General features: G+C 52.2%; 1 protein-coding gene across 1 annotated transcript in view; it reads left to right on the top strand.

Moving 5' to 3' along the window:
* Window positions 1-18,811, top strand: part of LOC8051884 (ubiquitin-conjugating enzyme E2 L3) — a 40,009-nt gene extending 21,198 nt beyond the window's left edge. Inside the window, exon 4 of the mRNA XM_029990728.4 lies at window positions 17,310-18,811. Coding sequence (XP_029846588.1) covers window positions 17,310-17,467 — 158 coding nt within the window. The 3' untranslated portion in view covers window positions 17,468-18,811. The remainder of the gene's footprint in view (window positions 1-17,309) is intronic.
* Window positions 18,812-20,000: the final 1,189 nt, after the last annotated feature.

The following is a 20,000-nucleotide window of genomic DNA, read 5'->3' as shown; positions in this document are numbered from 1 at the left end:
ACCCCCTCTTCTTCCCTTTCCCGGGTTACGGAACGCCGATTTCGGATCGTCCCCCCTCTTCTTCCCTTTCCCGGGCCACGCACTCTACGAGGTTCCGATCCCATCGGGTTGCCTCCGGCTACGCGTGTTGTAGCTGTGCCGCGGTGGTCCCAGGAACTCCTGAGATCGTTGGCGCCCGCGAATGCCCCTTTGCGGCCGCTTGACCGGCTCATCCCCTTCCCTGGGGAAAAAGGGTTTCAGTTCGCCGATGTGAACTGTCCCGCGGACGAGATCAGAATTCTGGTCCCTCAGCGTGTATGTCAGTCGAGACTTCTTGGAATCGATGACAAAGGGGCCAACCCACTTGGGGGCCAACGCCGCCGAGAAGAACTTAGTCGCATCGCTCTGCACGTGACTTCGCCGCAGAACGGTGTCGCCCACCTCGAACTGCGCATCGCGGTGCGCTTTGTCATAGGTGTTCTTCTGCTCCGCCCGCGCGCGAGCCCTGTTTCCGCGGGCGGCGTCCAGCGCCCGCGACAGTCGCTCTCTTGTGCGCGTCGCGAAGTCCTCGTGCGAGGGCACCGCTCTGGCCGCGCTCTGTCGTGGGCGAAGAACCGCATCGGTCGGCGTAGAGAGTTCTCTGCCGAAGTTCAAAAGCGCAGGCGTGAACCCAGTGCTGCGGTTGAGGTTGGACCGCAATGCAAACGAAATCGAATCCAAATGCAGATCCCAGTCCCGCTGCTTTCGAGCATACGCCCCGAGCAGCGGCTTGATGTCGCGGTTCCGCCGCTCGGTCACATTTGCTTGGGGATGGTAACACGAAGTCTTACAATGCTTAATCCCGAGGGCCTGGCAGGTTGCCGCGAAGACTTTCGAGCAAAATATCGAGGCGTTGTCACTCACCAGTCTCTCGGGGAACCCGTAGCGACACCAGACCTCGGACAGCCTGCTCAGGACTCCCTTGGCTGTCACCTTCCGCATTGGAAACATCTCGACGAATCCGGTGAAGTGGCAAGTGACTACCAACACATGTTGATAGCCTCTGCTTGACCGCGGCAGGGGTCCCATCAAGTCGCAGGCCGCGATCTCCCATGGCCGCGTACTCACGATGGGCTCGAGCAGGCCGGGTGGTCTGCCCCCCCTGGGCTTGCGCTCTTGGCACACTGCGCAGCTACGGACATAACGGCACAGCTGCCCCTTCATGCCCGGCCAGGTAGCGAAACGGCGCAGCTTATGCCACGACTTCGGTGCACTGCCGTGACCGTCCGCATCGTGGTAGTGACGCAGCGCTGCCACTCTGAGATCGCGGGGAATCACGGTCTTGAACGACTCACTTGAATCGCTCTCTTCCGGGAAGTAGCGCAGCAGGACGCCGTCCCCATCGATCAGGTAAGATTCCAGCTCACCTGCTTCGATGTCTGACTCTTGGGCGATGGCACTTGGCCCTCTCGGTATTCCGGAATGCCGGAGTGTCTTTTCGCCCATCTGGTCAGGATCCATCTCTTGCCTGAGCCGGTCGAAGATAGCGCGACAAAACGAATCGCTCTGCTGTGCTTCGTACAGTTCCGTTCGGTTGAACGCCGGTCCCAGTGAGGTAATCGCCTCAGCCAGCTGCGCGACGCCGCCACAGTGGGGAGCGGAGCGCGAGGCGGGATTTCCCGTCTCCCGGGGGATGGCCCTGCCTCCGCAGTCTGCTGTCTCGCGCGGTGGGGGATCCACGGGTGCGCGGGAGAGCGCGTCGGCCACCACATTTGTCGTGCCCTTCCGGTACCGAATTCGGTACTCGTACTTCTGCAGTGTCAAGGCCCAGCGCGCCAGTCTTCCGGCGGGTTCCTTGATTCGGGAGAGCCACGCGAGGGCCATATGGTCCGTCTCGATCGTGAATTCCGTCCCCTCGACATAATGATCGAACTTCTTAAGAGCAAAAATGATGGCGAGGCATTCGCGCTCACTCACCGTGTAGTTCTTCTCCGCCGGGTTCAGCGCCCGGCTGGCAAATGCCACCGGGCGGATCTCTCCCTCTGTCTCCTGCAAGAGCACCGCGCCGAGTCCCTGGTCGCTGGCGTCCGTCTGGATCGTGAAGGGCCTATTCAGGTCTGGCAGTTTGAGGGATGCTGTACGCGCCAAGGCCTCGGTCAGCTGGAGGAACGCCTCCTCCTGCGGCGCTTCCCAGCTCCAGGGAGCAGCTTTCCTCAGCAACTGCGTGAGGGGTGCCTGCATGGCGGCGCAGTTCGGGATGTAGGCTCGGTAGTATCCTATCATGCCGAGAAAACGGCGCACTCCCCCGACATCGGTAGGGACTGGGAACTCCAAGATCGCCCGCAACTTGTCCGCGTCGGGGGAAACTTTTCCTCTCTCGATCCGGAATCCCAACAAGCTGATCTCAGAAGCTCCAATTTGGGCTTTAGTCGGGTTTAGCGTGAGGCCGGCGATTCGTAGTTTGCGCAACACGTCCTCGAGGTGACGAAGGTGGTCCTCGAAAGTTTCCGAGTACACAATGATGTCGTCCAGGTACGCGAGCGCGTGCTGCCACTTGGCATCTCCGAGCACCCCGTCGATCAACCGCTGAAATGTCATCGGTGCACCTGTTAATCCGAACGGCATCCGAGTGAACTCGAACAGGCCTCGGTGACACACGAATGCAGTTTTGCTTTCGTCGCCCGGGCTCATCTCCACTTGGAGGTAGCCTTTGCTTGCGTCGAGGGTAGTGAAATACTTCGCCTTCCCCAGATTCGAGATGATTTCTTCGATGCTCGGAAATGGATACGCATCTTTTACGGTCACCGCGTTCAAGCGCCGATAATCGACGCAGAGTCTCGATGTTCCGTTCTTCTTGGGCACCAAAACCACCGGGAATCCCCAGGGTCCTGATGACCGGCGAATGATTCCCGACTTCAGGAGCTCATCGACTGCGGCATCTATCGCTTTTCGCTTCGCCAGGCTCACAGGACGCGGATTGGACTTCCAAGGGCGTGCGTCCCCAGTTTCAATGCGATGTTGCACCTGCTTAGTGCAGCCCGGCTGTTCGGTGAACATTTCGTCAAAGTTGTGCAGCAAAGCCGCCAACCTCTCTCGCTCTGGTCGGGACAGTCCATCGGCATTGGCCAACGGGTGGCCCATTTCGTCGCAGTGCTCGGCGGAGCTTGGAGTTGGGTGACTCATGGGCATGGCGTCGTCGCGGTCGGTTCTTTCCTGTTCTGTCGCTTTTCCCAGCGCTGCCGCCATGGCCCCCATGGAGCGCTCTCGGAAACTTGAAAGGGGTGCATGTGCCCCCTCTCGGTACCCGCCACTTGCCACGTCAATGATGATGCCCGTATGGGCCAGGAAATCCCGTCCCAGAATGATGGGCACTGTCAGCCCGGCCAAATGGACGAACCGCTGTCTCTGCGCGCGTTGATTCCAACGTACCACGAGACGCACTGCTCCCCTCGAAGTCGTCGACCCACAAGCCAACTGGAAAGTGGTCTCCCCATGCCTCACCCGAACGGACTTCTGTTGGAGATGCCTGAGGACCTCGTCCCCAATTAGCGACGCACTAGCCCCGCTATCCAGAAGAGCTGCGAACTCCTTTCCCGCCACCGTCAGGGAAATAATTGGGGCCGCGGTGCTTGTCGCTGCTCCGACTCGATACGCCGTCGGCACGCACACGGTCGAAGGGGTGTCGGGGACCCGCTCGTTGGTCTGTTTCGCCGCCGATAACTTTATCGGCGGCCTCCTCCGTTTCCCGGAATCTCCCTTGTGCAGTCGCGCCTATAGTGCCCGATTTCGTGGCACCGAAAGCAGCGGCCTCGCCAACCTGGGATAGGATTCTCCCCAGTGGGACGTCCGATGCGCTCACCGCTTTGTGGCAGCGGGTCGGCGGCAGCCTGCTCCTGGGCTGCGGCGATCCGTGGTGCGCCGGTCAGACGGAATTCCGTCGCGTGGACGGCCGCGCTCCCTCCTCGGCGCGTTCCTGGCTCCAAGGCGTCATCCGCGAGCTCCCAGGGATTCCGGCTCGGCTCCCCGCTGGCCTCCGCCATTGCGGCCTCCCCCCGTCGACACCCACGTGGCACCGGCCCCTGCCACGCGCATCGGGGTTCGAGCGTGTCGATTGGTGCTGGGGGAAGGTGGTACCTGCGCTCCGCCAGTATGTCGGCCTGAACCCTGCGCGCCTCCTGTGCGAGCTCACTTAGACTTCCGAATGGGCGCCCACGGAGATACCGCGAGAAGGTGGGATGCGCCTGCCTCACCACCCGCTCGACCTGCTCCTGGTTCGTAGCATTCGGATCGGCGATCTGCAGGAGTTCCTGCATTGCCCGCAAGTACTCTCCGAAGGGCTCAGCGGGAGCCTGCGTTCTTTCCTCCAGTTCCCTGCGCATTCTTGGCAGGTAGTCTGCCGGCAAGAACTCTTGTCGGAAGAGGGCCGTGAACTCGTCGAGTGTTCCGGCTGACTCACCCACAAGGCGATGCCACCTGGCTGCTGGGCCTACAAGAGCCACCGGCAGAACTCTGCCTAGCGTCTCCTTCTCTGTCACGCCGGTAGCCTTCCGATATCGCTGGATTTCCAGCAAGAAGTCGGTCGCGCTCAGAGCTCGATCGCTGTGTCCGCTGTACTCCGGCACCGGAATGCGGATGAGGGTTTTTGGCGGCGGCGGCGTTTCTTTCTGCATGCTCTGTAAGGCCTGAGCGAACGCCGCAACCAACGCCGCGGACTCACGGGACATCTCCGTGCTTTGCGGCATAAAAACCGCTGGCGATACCGTCAGCGTTTCCGGCACTACGGTCATCTCCGCGGCGTTCCCCTCCGTCAACCCCGAGAGCCGTCGCTCTTTTTCCGCTTGTGTCGTCGCGACGTCCACCAGAAACATTAAATCTGTTAGCGCGAAATTACCTGCGGCCATCCCGAACACTTGTTTGGACGTGCCCTTTCCACCTTCACAGTGCCGCGGTATAGACCCGCCAACCAGGGGGACCGCCCCGCGTGAACTTTCACGTGGTGTCGTCGACGGACGTTGCGACCGTAATTACGGCTCGCCTGCCCCACGTTGGGCGCCATTTGTGGGAATTCGCGTACCGCCGCCGATTCGCCGTTTCCCACGTGGTCCGTCAACAACCCGAGTCCAGCCTGGTTCTTTCACGGGAGCGGGATTCCGCTCCCAGTTTATTGGTACAATAAAACACAACACTACAAAACACTCAATCTAAATTACAAATACAAGCTACATTACACAATTATTTACAAATGCACGTTAAGGCTAAAGCTAAACACAAAGGAGGCCCTTAGGCCTCGCGTCCCGCGATATCCTAGATCCGGTCGCCACCCACTTGCCTGCCAGTCCCTGCGTCTCGGTCGCGTCCGGAGTTCTTAGAGACCTCTTGCCCCCTGCCCCACCGAGTATATCTATCGATGGGCGAGGAGGTTTCTCCTCGCCTGCCACGGGGGCGCCTGCAGCGCCCTCCAGTGGCTAGGAGAGAAAGCGGCGCGTCGGGAGCCGAATTCGAGATCCCGATCGACCCCGCGGCAACACGACCATGTGATCGTGTCGCGGCCAAGATTGGCCAAATGGTTTGATGGGCGCCCTCGTGAATTCACGGTGCGCCATAGTTATAAGCGGGCTGTACTGTACCACTAATCTGGAAATGCACCGAATTGCTTACTTGCATGTGTGCTGTTCCAAAGCTGCTCCAAAAGCTCTTTTCTTTTATACCAATGTGCTCCATAACTACATTTTTTCTGCTCCAGAAATTGCACCAAACTCAAAGCTGGCTGGACCGCCACTGCAAGTTGCAAAAACAGAAAAAACATGTTTTTATGCAAGATAATGCAACCTTACCCTAATAACAAATTTGGCCAAGCATACGGAAGGACGAGTAAACACGGCACATTTATTTAATTGGTTCACACTGTGGGTTTCCCTACAGAAGTCCCTCTACTAGTAATCTCCGCCCGATCGGTATGCGCTCCTCCCGTCACCCAGGGAGTGACATACTGCAACGAGAAGACAGCGAATGGATTTACTGTACCTCCCGGTTGCCCGTCATCAAGAGCCGTCAGTCCAGGCACGCCGACTCTCGTTGTCGCCCGCCGATCAGAGCTCACAGTCTGAGTCCAAGTCTAGGGCTGCGGATCCCCTTTCCCATGCCAGCGCTGCATAGGCTGGCCGTCCCGGGCTATCAATGCCCGAGTCTCGCTGCGAAACCACCCCGGGATCGTCGTGGCCTAGGCCAGATGGCCAGGGCTTGCCGTTTGCACCGGTCTTGCTCCAGACCTAGCTGGCGGACCGCTCCCGGGTTCGCTATGGGCCAGGCTAGGCAGCTTGGCTTCGACGTTTTTGTCCAGCTACCAGCCTCGCTCAGCCCGCACTGTCTCGCGCCAGCTCGTGACTTCTCCGCCAACCGCCTGTCATGTGCCCTCTGCCTCGTCTTTCACCCTCGGCTCCCACAACGCTCAACAAAATAAAGTGCGCGAGCGTTACTACTCAGATTCTTCAGAACCTTCGTCAGATGACGAGTGCTTCTCACTGCTCGTGTCCCGCAATGCGTCGTCCCCTGTGCCGTCAATCACATTGCTGATGCTGCACTTGCAGAACAACTTCGACACCATTTCGTCGGGGAGGAACTTCCTTGTCGACGACTGTCGAAAGTGGCGGTCGTCACAAGCGGCCAGTCAGAGTCTTCGGGTTGTCTCCCGTCATCCATTGATTGTAGATCTCGCAAAGTCTATCTTTAAATGGCTCGTTGAGTGCGACATCCAGTGGCTGTAGCACTGATGTCAAGCCACCGGGGATGACGACCAGGTTCGTCTTGCCATTGCGCAGAGCCTTCTTCACGAGGTCCGTGAGATTGCCTCAAAACGAATTAAGGACCAGCATGCTTGGTCGCTTGAAATCTTGACCAACTGCGCAGCTTCCAGAAATTTTAACATTGTTCCTTTATGTCATGTAACTACATCTAGAGAGCTTTATGAATGGCACCACAGGAGTGGAAGTGAGTATAGTTGATGACAGGCTACAATGCTGTGCATGCTGTTCCACAGGTTTTATGTGCCACTTTAGAGAAAAATAGTGTGTCATCTGCTACCTGACACGGGGACATCAGCTATGTTGGTTTCAGACGCAAGCAGAGGGGTAGAAGCTCACCGCTGAACAAGCAGTATGATATTGTTGCATGGCAGCACAGGTCTTCTCCATATTGTGCGCTACTTCGCACGGTTCGATGAAGAATGCTTGAATGTCTTCTACTTCGTGGCGACAGGGCACGATTGTAACTTTATCTTGCAACGCCTTGATGTGTGACAATGGTAAGACAAAGTAATCATTGTTTTCTTGGCTAACCATGCCACGATTGCATTGGTGCGATTTGGCAAGGGTGCCTTGTTTCACAAATAAATACTGCTATGAAGGTATCATTATTTAGTATCGTTCACTTATAGCGAGTTTGTTTCACACGCACTGGCAAGTTGCTCTTGCGCTTCGCAATTCGCAAGCACAATGCTTGCGAATTCTCACAAGCATTGGCCTTGTGAGAATTCTTCCAGAATGCATCGCACTCTTGGAGTGCCACACAGAGAACTGGTCCCGGACAAACTTGGAGAGTGCAAACTGATGCTTTCGCCATCTGTTGTAACAAGAGTACCGACCTCGAGCCGAAAATAGCGCCTTGCTGTTCGACATGTCAGGCAGCAGTGACTGCAAATATTTGCAATGAATTAAATAACTCGATTGCCGTGGACATATCTAGAGACGGTGCATGTCTCCGCCGCAAGCTGACAACAAAATAACAGAAATAATAAAAAGTGAGCAATTTTAATTCTTATGACATGTCTACACTGGGGAAAACACCGTTGATACTATTCTTGCAGAAGCTTGATCACATTTAAGCATGAGCCACTGAAAGGATACGGTTTCAAACTAGTCTGTTGGAATCTCCAGCAATGTGTTTCACGGCACCTTCGATTTCGATCTTTGGTCACATATAGCTCCTTCAGTTATATTTCTAATGAGAGCGGTGCGATCAAGAGCTTTTTCAAACAACAAAAAACGAGGGTGCAAAGTAACTGGTGTATGTAAATGTTAAACATGGTGATTTTACCTGAGCCTCGGTTAAAATCACCATGTTTAGCTCTCTCGGCTACTAACTGGACGCATAGTGGGTTCTTCTTGGCAAGCTTTCTTGACAAATGTCCACTTGTGAGTCTACAATGGAGCATATTCTGGCGACAACTTTACACCTGTGAGAAAAATTTTGCACCCGCTGATCTGTTCGTCCCAAGCCTTTTTACTCATGGGTAGATTTCAGTGACTGTACACCAACAAAATGATTCAAAAGTTGCAAAAGTATGGGTTGTCGATTGCACCCTTCTTGAAATAGCAGAAAGTGACTGTTCAAATTCACGTTCGATCCTGTCTGTCACGGTATGCAATTTCTAGCAGAAAAATCCACTTTTTTTCTGCTCTGCTTTGTGCGTGTGGCAGCTCGTAGCAGATCAGTAACAGACGATGCCCCGTCGACTGCTCTCACACCTCCCCTGAGCGATGCATGACGGGATTGCATTCTGGCCAAACGCTCGATTCTCTCGGTGCAGTGAACGCGTACAGTGCCGACGCCGAAGCGAACTCGGAAAGTGCAGCAACTCATGGAGTGCCGGCAACTCGCTATTATTAAAGCTAGCAGAAAAGCAGATGGTGTTCAACATGGCAATGGCATGGGATCACTCGAATATCTCGCGTGGCGTGCCACATCGACAACAGTGACCGCAGCATTTTCACATTGCCCTACAGAAACCACCGCGAAGAAGCACTTATACTACCACGATCTTGCTACATACTTGAGTGAGGGGCGAGCAGTAAACAAATAAAAAGAGGTTATCGGCACGGACGAAGCGAGTCAACCGTGGTCTCGACAGTGCTGGGACTACTTGTTGATCAAGCGGGCACATTGAACATTTCGATGGCGATGCGACTATTGGATTCTCACATCGTTGCACAAAGACTGCGGGGGACAAAGGCGGATGCTGGCACGACAATAATACTGAATCTCAAGGACTAGGATCCGCGGTGTTCACCCTTGCAACACTACTACGTACCTTTCTTGCCACACTGGAGCACCCGCTCGCACGAACAAGCATTACCCTAATTGACTTCACATTACCTCTCGTCCACTCTTGGATCAAGTAGACTCAGGCAACTGCCAGAGCTTTAACAAATATTAATACCAACGCCACGCTTGATAACCGAACGATCCCCAAAAAACGATCACAAACCCCAAAACGCCTTAAAAAACTTCCATCTATCCTCCAATGGAATACCAGTTCATTACACCGTCACCTGCCAGAGCTTCGTCGCAGACTCATTGAACATAAAACAGACGTACTTGCTCTGCAGGAGACATACACCCAGAACGGCTCCCAGCGAATCTCTCCTTATGTGGAGTACCGCAGCGTCACTGCTCACCCCGATGGAAAATCAAGGACTTCCCTTTTAGTCAACCGACACATCCTGCATGGAGAAATAGATCTGTCTGACCTGAACACCACTGTTGCCGAACATGTTGCCGTCAAATTACAGATTGCTGATCAAACAATCGTAATTATATCATCCTACATCCGACCAGCCCAATCGTGGGACCCAGACCTTTGCAGTACTACGAGACCGATGCCCAGGGCTTATAGTCTGGTGCGGAGATTTTAATGCCAATCATTACGCCTGGGGAAGTGACACAACGACGGAACGAGGAACCGCACTGCTTGAAGTCTCCAGAGGCCTTGGACTGCGTTGCCTCAACTCCGGAGCTTCAACATTCGTTCGCGCAAACCTACAAAAGGCGAGTGTTCTTGACCTCACTTTTGTATCAAAAGAAATAAGCTTCCTATGGGACATCGAACCAGACACCTGGGGGAGCGACCACCTACCAATCCGACTGACCCCACATTATGGCACCTAACCAAAAACCAGGGTTCACAACGTTACCAACTGGGACGGGTACAGAGAAGTATTCTCAGATTTGATGAAAAGCACAAAGGCCCCTTGCTTAGAAGAAGCTATACTAACGTCCTTAAATATAGCTACAACAAAAATCACCCTCCCGATAAGCAAGCCCGTACCCGATCTCGCGTGTCTTCAAATACGTGCCAATGCCAGACAAGCACAGCAAATCGCCCAACGCACACACCAAGATGAAGACTGCGTAAAATCTCGATGCATCGACGCAGCACTTCGTCGATATAGCATAAGGCCAGGGAGACTACAATGGGACCAACGCAGTGAAAGTCTATCGACAGATACTGGGTCAAGGCGGCCTTGGACTACTGTGCAGTGACTCCCCAATGCCCCTATGCAGCAATTGCAATGGGAAATCAAACATCGCTCCAAGAACTGGCTGAACACTTTGCAGACGAGTTCTCACGCCCCATAAGTCCTCCCCAAGGAAATCTGCCTTCCAGAAGGCCCCCCCTTCCAACCTGTTCAACAATCAACATAGACGATGACTTTACCTTGTCCGAGCTCCGATATGCCCTCTCCCGATGCCCTCGACGTGGAGCTCCGGGTCCTGACCGCATCACAAACCAGGCTCTAAAAAACCTAGACGAGTCATTCCTACCCGGACTGTTACAACTTATAAACAATATTTGGCAATCTGGGGATGTCCCTGACACCTGGCGACACTCAGTAATAGTACCAATCAAAAAAACTAACAAGCCTGCAGCTGACATATCTTCGTACCGTCCGATTTCTTTGACTTCGTGCTTATGCAAACTGACTGAGCGCCTGATCCACTGCCGTTTAAATTGGCGATTGGAACAAGCGCAAGCCTTTCCTTCTCAGCTGTCAGGATTCCGAAGAAGCCGGTCAACAACAGATGCCATCGGCGACATCGTATCCTCGTTAGAGCAAGCAAAGGCACAAGCAAAGGTCATCCACACCGTTTTTCTCGACATCCATCGAGCATTCGATGCTCTGCCACACTCTGTAATCCTAGAACGACTACAGAACATAGAAATAGAAGGGCTCGCCCTTCGCTTCATTACTGCTTTTCTTTACAACAGAACATTCGCTGTCCGACTGGCTGGCCGCCTGAGCACGATACGAAGCAGCACCCAGGGGGTACCACAGGGCAGCGTTTGGGTCCTCTGCTTTTTAACATCGTAATGGCTGGACTACCGACTGCTCTTCCTGTGGGTGGACTTTATCCCATACACTGTGCCATATACGCGGATGACGTAACGCTATGGTGCGCTGGGCCTACCCGACTGTCCACTACCGTCCGCGCAGTGCTACAAAGAGCTCTAAATTGCATGGCCTCTTTCCTCCACCATGCCGGTCTGACACTCTCTACATCTAAGACAGAAGCTCTCACCTATCGCCCTAAAGGCAGAATGAAAGGAAAATACTCTGCTCTTAAAATCGGAGGCAAAGTCATTCGACGTGAACCACAAGTTCGATACTTGGGCGTAATTATTGACGACTGCGTTACTTGGTGCCCCGCAGTAAAAGGTATCCTCAATGAGTCCCATAAGCTCCTCGGCGCTCTCCATCGAATATCTAGAAAAAACTGGGGAGCCAGACAGATGACAATGATGACACTCTACCGAGGACTAATAATAAGTCGTATACTCTACGCCTTGCCGTTCTTAAATATAAATTATACGCAATGGAAATATTTAGAAACCCTTCACAGGAAGGCCCTCCGTTTCTGCCTTCGGCTACCTAAATCCGCACAAAACACTCCAACTTTGACCGAGGCGGGAGATTCTCCACTGCAGCTCCAAGCACAGGAGAAAGCATTAAGATATGTGAGCCGTCTATCAGATGCTCCATCCTCGGACCCACTTCAACGCCTCATGACACGACACCACTCTCAGGTTGGAAAGGCTGTAAAAACATTCCGCGAGACTATTGGCTCCCCAACGGATGTATGCCCGTTACCTCCCCCTATCGGGACGACTGTCAACTCCACGTCTCAACAGAGATAGCCGACCTTCCCCGGCGCAAGCACATTTCTGAGGTGGTAGCGCGGAGCATCGCCGTTGAGACAAAAGAAAATACCTACTCCGGCATGGCACACATTTATACCGATGGAAGCATAAAAGACAGCTCATGCACTGCAGCCTATGTCTCGCCTGAAGATGGAGACCACGGTAAGGACGAATTGATATCTGCGTTGATTCCACCACTGCAGAGCTTGCTGCCATTTGGTTAGCAATTACCCAAACTCTACGACACACCAACCTATCCAACATCGCCATCTTCACGAACTCTCGAGGCGCCTTACAACAACTAACATGCGTGGAAAAAGCGTGCCCACTAGCCAGATCCATCGCAAATTTGACCAGGCACGCTGCAAAACGGGAAACAACCACCTGGTTTTAATGGATCCCATCACATGTAGGTATACCCGGAAATGAAAGAGCAGATTCGCTGGCAGCAGAGGCCCACTCAGACCAAAGTCCCACTATCTTTGTCCACCCGTACACTGCAGCAAAATCTCTTATAACAACGGCAATAGAAAGCATGCACCCATATTTTGAAACCAATTCAACACCCATCCCAGCTTTGATTCCACGGAAAACGTTCTCCAGGCCTCAACAATCACTCCTACACAGGTTGCGAGCCGACTGCGCTTCAACCAACAAGGGACTTCATCTCATTAAGCGCATTAAGTCTCCCAACTGCACCACATGCAACATCATCGAAGACAGAAAACGCATTATTTGGGAGTGTCAGTCGCTAGAGACCAGAGCGAACCACACTAACGCAAACACTGAAGGCTCTCCATGTTTCGCCGGGGGATTCCAACGCTCTCCTCTTCCCATCAGGATCCCAGACGAGAAGAACAAATATACTGAAAGCCCTCATTGACTTTTTAGAAATGACAAACCTGTCATCCAGACTGTGAACTAGCATACGACATGCCTTCATCCTATGGTCTCCGATGGGTCGAAGTGGCGGGTGCTTCGTTCCGTCGCCCTATTCGTGGCGGGGGCACTCGTGCCCCTGTGGCGCTTCGGCTTCTTGAAGTCGTTGCCCAGCAGGGGAGCGCATGCTCCGGCTGCGTTTGGAGCGGCGGTGGGATGCGACCTGTCCTTCCATCGTATCAGCGGCTATACCCTTCATTTCTGTAAATACGCCCGTCCCCATTGTCACCTCCTACCCTATCCTCTTTTTCTCCCGATCCCCGCAAGACGACGAACCAGACCCCTCCATGGGTGACTAACAATGCGTCTTGCATCCCCCTTTCTATTTTATTTATTCTTTAATTTATAATAAAAGCAATATTTACACACACCACTGCAACACTGTAAGGTGGCGACGTCTCTTGGTGTTGTCTTGCCAAAAGTGCACACTGCCATACTGAAAAAGAAAGATCTTTCATGAATGACTTCCAGAAAACGAGTAGAAGTGATTGATTGGCGAAGCGATGTGAATCCTTCCAGGGAAATTTGCCGCTGCATTCTTAACCTATCACCAACTATAGCTCAGACGATTCAAATCGCGCCGCGGCATAAACGTTTGAAGAGTTTAACATTATCCGTCCACCGATCGATGACATAACTGCCGCACGAATACCCACATTTCTACTCGCTTTAAGGGGGGAGAGGAGGCCCCAGCAAAATGGAAGATTTCAGGGGGGGGGGGGGGGGGGGGCCATGTCCCCCCCTCCTCTCCTCACCCCCTGGCTACGTGCCTGTTTGTTCTTGGTGCCTCACCCCACAAGGCAGAGAAACAGCAACGACATCTTCCAGACGCATCAAATGCACCCTGTTATACTTGGGGCAGTGGCGTCCCTAGGGTCAGCGGCACCCAAAACGGTAGCCCGCCGCGACACCCCCCTGAGTGCAGCACCCGGGGCAGTCCGCCCCCGCCCCTTGTGACGCCACTGACTTGGAGTCACTTTCTGTGACGATGCAGTCAAAAATGAGGGAGCATATGCGCTCGCACATTTTGAGCGTTGACTCAAGGTGCGCTTGAGCACTCCTCCTCTCTTCAGAAATTCTCCAGTGAGTTGTCCCCAAAGATAGCAACCTTTGTTAGAGCGCAGCTCTTAGGGGCCCGTTCCCGGCTTGAGCGGCGTCGCCGTCGGCGCAACCAAGGTCACGTGACCCCCAAGGTCATCCCAAGATCACCACCACAGGGTCACGTGACCCCCCCCCCCCCCCCCCCCCCCCCCCGAAGTCACGTGACACCCCCCGAGGTCACGTGACCTCCCCGATGACGTCATCATCACTGATGACATCATCAGTGACGTCACTAATGACCTCACCGGCATCCGCATCATCACCGTCGTCATCACTGATGACGTCACTGGCATCCGCATCGTCATCATCACGGATGACGTCACCGACATCCGCATCGTCGTCATCATCGCTGATGATGTCATCGGAGTCCGCATCGTCGTCGTCACTGATGACGTCATCGTCGTCGTCACTGATATCGTCGTCGTCACCGATGACGTCATCGTCGTCGTCACCGATGACGTCATCGTCGTCGTCACTGATGACATCATCGGCATTGTCACGTGACCCCCCCCAGGTCACTTCACCCCCCCCCCAGTACCCTTCCCTCCTCCTCCTCAAGAGCTGCGCTCTAATTCGGTGTTACAGGGAGTTGTGAACAGCGTTTTTTGTACTTGAACAAGCAGGGACTTCCATAAGTCCCTGCATGCAACACTGTGTGTGTTGCACTATGGGAACTAGTTGGCCAGGGAGGAGAGTGGCATGGTATCGGTTTTGATAGACAGGTCGGCAAGAGATCATACACAGAGCGGGGACTAAAAGCAGCCGTTGTCTCATGTTTGCTCATGGCAAGCGCATTGTTTTTGGTCCCTAAGCTAACCTAAATGGCCAGACCTTGAAACTTTATCACAAGCCTGAACCATACGTAAAGTTTGTCAGTTGTTACATGCTTGTTGTATTCGTGTACCTGAGCCTTTCTGTTAAGCATTTTGAGGCATGCGGATGAGCCATTGTTGGGAATCTCGACACTGTGAAGCTCGGGCACTTTGCCTGTGTACGAGTCAAGACCGCTGTACCAACCAATAAATATGCATACACCGAGCTAGCACATTTACATTAATGTTGCAGGTCAGCAAGTTTGCTACTTACTTCGTGCGCCCATCGACAGAATTACCTTTTTGACCTTATTGCTTTTCTTAATACGCCTGAGTATGCGAAGTGAAACTTGGAGGCGGCATTGAAAAACTAAAATAGAATGCACTTTGTATCTCTTCCTGCAACACTGCACGAAGTGAGGAGCTTACCCGCTTGCATTCTACCAATTCAATATTGTGTATGCGCATGAAGTCATCCTGCAATTATATAGGCACATCCGCACATACAAACCGTTTTTAAGAAAGCAACAGTCGAGCACTTGCGTGAAGAATGTCGCACCGTTCGCCGGACGGCACGTAAACAGGCGTGAACTCCTATGCGGTGCACCAAACGAACTAAAGGATTCTAAGCGCATTTGTTGGTTGCTAATGACCATAAGATTTGTTATGTGTTTGTTTTCTTTTTGACTGAGTATGGCGAGATAACTTCAGGCCAGACAGACAGATCCTGGACGTCGGTAATAGCCGATTCACACGACGGACCAAATCGCGATTTTCGTCCGCGGACCGTGTACCACGTGGCCGGCACGTCACCGATTCCTGCGATCCGCGCCTCCTCCGCGGAGGCGCAGACTGATAAAGTCGAGCGCCTTTTTCACTCGCGGACGTTTGGCGGCAGACTGACTTGGAAAGCATTTCGTCTGGCAACGGTACATGTTTTTCTTGGTATTTTGCTTCTGTGCGTTCAAAACAAAAATGGCGCGTCGTTGCGTTTTGTACGTTTGTTGGTTCACTTTGTCGTACGATTCTTGGTTCCACGCGTGAGAAAAACTCCAGAAACTTTGTCCGGCTGACGCGACGCAGGTTCCGGTGCTCCTCCGGGTCCGTGTCAAGAAGCTCCCGTCAAAACTAGTCTAGCACGCCGCGATATTTCTTGCACGTCCAATCAGGATTTCACCGAGCAAGCCCTCTCTTGTGGATGTGGTGTGCTTGAGTGTTGTGCACGAGCGCGGAGTGTGTGAAGGCATCTCCAAACGCCCCTCCGCGAGCCCAGAAGTTCGTCGCGTCTACGCCGAAGCTTTCTCGGGCAGGATCATGCCTGTGTCACTGTCATGGTTTGGGTTAGTAAAGTTAGTGGCGCTTCGCCCGAAGCCCGTCCCGGTGTTTTGTTCTCGATCTGTACGTAGCAGCGGCGTACGATTCTTTATCGCGGTAGCAACCGTCGATTTCTCTCTTGGACAACGGTGCTACTGTGCGATGTTGGAGGTTCGCGGCACTGTGGTGTGCGAACAGGTTCGGTCCGTCCTCACTGGCGTCTGCTCGTCGTCGTCTCCCTCGTGTGGATGCGCTTGGGAGATGGACGAACCGCGGATATGTCGTCACGTGATCAATCCGTCGGCGGATCAGTCCGTCGTGTGAATCGGCTATAAAGGCTCGTCCAAAAAGTCTTCGCAAGGAGTAGGGGACACTGTTAGGGTCTCCGTTGAGATAGCCGATCTCAGCGTTTGCGAAAACTTGCTCTCCCATCAGCATAAAATTTGAGTGGGAGATATATGATGACATGAGGAAGGTTTTATGCAAAGTAAAGGCAAATTTATTGAGTTTTTTCAAGTTAATGCATTAACGTTGGGCTCAACTCTGAGTATCTTGTGAGGATGCGGCTTGTTTTTCGCTTAATAAAATAACAAGAAGCTGACGTTTGGCAAACAGAATATTGTAGGGTTCAAAGTGATCAAAATTTCAATTGTGGTTCACCAATACTAGACAGGATGATCAAATTTCAATTGTGGTTCACCGATACTATACAGGATTATTGAAAATTAGCTCAAAGATAATGTCGTGGGGTGAGGTGACTAAGCCACGTCTTACTACATTTGCATACGCGCACACAATATCCGGCTTGTTGGGAACAAAGAAAAGTGACTCGGTCTTTCTTTTGTAACGCTCGAGAATGCTTGGCGTATTGTACATATGTGGGGAGTCGGACACATGCAGCATGTCGGTCACTGCTTGATAGCGTGAACTGAAGCTGCTCAGTTGAAACCGAAACTGAGTGGCCAACTAGTTCCCAGAGTGCATTGCATGCATTTTACCGCAATAGGGCACTTCAAATTTTGGAAGTCTATTGGCCACACTGAAAACATGTTTGAAAAACAAGCGCCGTAACAAAATATTGCACAAAGGTTTTTCTGAGGCTACTGGGTCTAAAATGTTCCTTTGACTTTCCTTTTAAGGTGAAGCAATCGCTTTGCATCGTGGTAAATAACGGTACTTTGTTCTTTCCTTTTCTCTCTTCCGTCTCTTAGTGATTCAGGCCCTGATTGCACTAGTCAACGACCCCGAGCCTGAGCACCCCCTGCGTGCAGACCTGGCGGAGGAATACAGCAAAGACAGGAAGAAGTTCCTGAAGAATGCCGAGGACTTCACTAAGAAACACTCCGAGAAGCGACCACAACCCGACTAAACATGGCAGCGGTGTACACGAGGACCGCCCTTAAGCTAAAAAAAGATGTTTTTGTTTTCTTTAGCTGCTTTTATTGTGGTTTCTTTTTTTTTCCACATTTCTGCTTATGTTGGGTTAAGACTAGTAGTTTGTTCAGCAAGTTCTCTAAGCTTAACAAAATTAAACTTTTTTTTTTTCACTGTCATCACCCCAAAGGATGTGACGGTTTCTCCATGCCGTGCAGTGAAAGAAATGTAGCTGGAGTATGTAACACCACGGCACTTGCAATATTGCCCAACTCTGTCGCATTTCTTTCACTGTCATTGCCTTGTTTGGGGCGAAGCAGTTGGCTCAATTCGACTAGCTATTGGGGAAACTGGCTTTAAATTACGAGGCGTTTTGTTTGTGAGTATCACTCAATTCTTGTTAGCATTGGTCTCTTCGAAGAGGCGGGGGATCAGGGACAAGTCGTGGCCTTTTGATTCTAAGGAGTGACGGGTCGTTCAAGACAGCTGCGTAAGCACGAGTTCTAAAACTTGATCACAGCTAGACGGCGTCAGATGTCCTAAGGGCCTCTCGCACCTCGAGGATTGCCTTCTTCGGTACTTTGTGCAAAATTGGCCTCGTCTTGTGGCTTTAGACCGCTATTGTCACTGTGTTTTTGTTTTCACAAGTAGTTTGAGCATGTTTGTACCAATATGGCTCTCCACGCAGACAGACCATGTGTGAGAAAAGAGTTCATATTCCAGCATAGCAGTTGGACACTGGTAAGAATTTGACGCGTCGGCTTCGGAACAGTGTGCTTTCGTTCTATCTTGGCAATGCAGTAGTTGTACTTGGTTGTATGGTGTGTGTGTGTGTGTGCGCAGTTACGAGAGGTTTCTGTTTTGGAGTCCTGGTATCTGAGAACAAAGTGAGTAAGGCTGTGATTTGGTTTGCTCGCCTTTTTATACACTGGCACTTTCTGGATTCAAAGAATGGCACAATCTGGGTAGCGTGGTCTATTTTAGTTTTAGTTGGAAACTCTGCTTGCACGGCATACTTTGTTCTGTCGGCGGTAGCATGGCCCCTGGCATTCTTTGCGCGGAGACATTTTCACTTGATGTAATCTGAAGTGAAAGAGGTTTTTGTGTTGGAGTCTTTCTTTAGGGGGAGAAACACCTGCTGTGAATGCGCCTGTTCGTTCCACGAGCGGTGGGATAAGGCCGGACTTGGTTTCATTTGTCCATGATTGCAGGACGGGAAACACTTCCACCAGAGACAAGGAGCGCTCGATATAGCAGATGTTAAAATTTTTGTAGATGACAAGAGATGCAGCAGAATCACCTGAATAAATCTTTACTTGATTTGTTGTTCTGCAATCGATGCCATGCTTTGGTGTTTTGATATCCCGTGGACCCAGCATACATTCCTTTCTGAAGTTTTATGGACACCGGGAAACTCAACCTTAGGACCTGTAATGTTCACCAAGAGACCCCCCCCCCCCACAACCTCTCTGATGCCTATCTTGTGCAAAAGTACCTTACCCCTCTTTCTCTGACAAACACATTCAAATGACTTTCCAATCAAATCAGTCGTTCTAACTAGAATAGTTTGAGCAAAGGGCATGGTAAACTGCGACACAGTGCAAACACGACATTGACACTCAACGGTATTGGCGGGAATCCAATTTTACTGCCTAGGTTAGTGCCCTAACTGAGCAGTTCCCACTACACCTAGTTTTGCTGACGGCCATTTCCCACCACACCTAGTTTTGTTGACGGCCATTCATAAGAAAAGCGGCAATTGCTTGTTCACAGTAACAATATGGTGTATATGTGCGAATGAATGGGGCATAATTGTGCCTTTCCAGAGTATAATTATGAAGAGCATGAAATTTGAAGTTTTTTAGTTCAAGAGTATTTCATGGAAATGTTATTTGTATGTCATGGACGCCAATGAAGGTGAACACCTTTCGGTACCCTTGGATATTGTATGCCTTACAGTGCAGAGTTTGGATACATTTTCTGGCCTCCGCCTCGCCCTATGTGCGAATGAAATGGAAACGGATGTCGTGTGCGTGCAATCGTGCAGTGCCAGCGTCATTAAAGGGACAATGAAAGCAATTTCGGATATTTTTTTGGCGATTGAACTATGTTCCCGGCACGCCTCAGGCCACGATGCCCGAATTTCAGCCGAAACAAGCGCTTGTGTGCCGCGCAAATCAATTAAACAGTCGCGGTAATAATCGTACCGGGATCGATCGAGGCGACGCCCCGAGCATTGCGGGAGAAACCAGCAGAAGCGGAGGTCACGTGACCCTGCGGCAAGGAGGTTAGAAGTACTAGGAGAGGGCACGTTGCAATATTGGTGAAGCCTAGTCATAAAAAGTTGAAACGATTTTGTGCCCAGCGTGACAGCAGATCTCTGGCGATTGGTGCGCGTGACATGTCACGTGTGAGATGGATGGTTGATTGTAGAAGGACTCCTTGCAGGCTTGCGCGCGCTCCGTCCGGTAGGTTTTATCAGATCGAAGGTTAGACTGTGGTGTATTCTAGTAGCCTACAGTAAGACG

Source organism: Ixodes scapularis, unplaced genomic scaffold (assembly GCF_016920785.2).
Source record: "Ixodes scapularis isolate PalLabHiFi unplaced genomic scaffold, ASM1692078v2 PGA_scaffold1__304_contigs__length_218370807, whole genome shotgun sequence".
Classification (NCBI taxonomy): domain Eukaryota; kingdom Metazoa; phylum Arthropoda; class Arachnida; order Ixodida; family Ixodidae; genus Ixodes; species Ixodes scapularis.
This window is presented reverse-complemented; position numbering and strand designations above follow the sequence as displayed.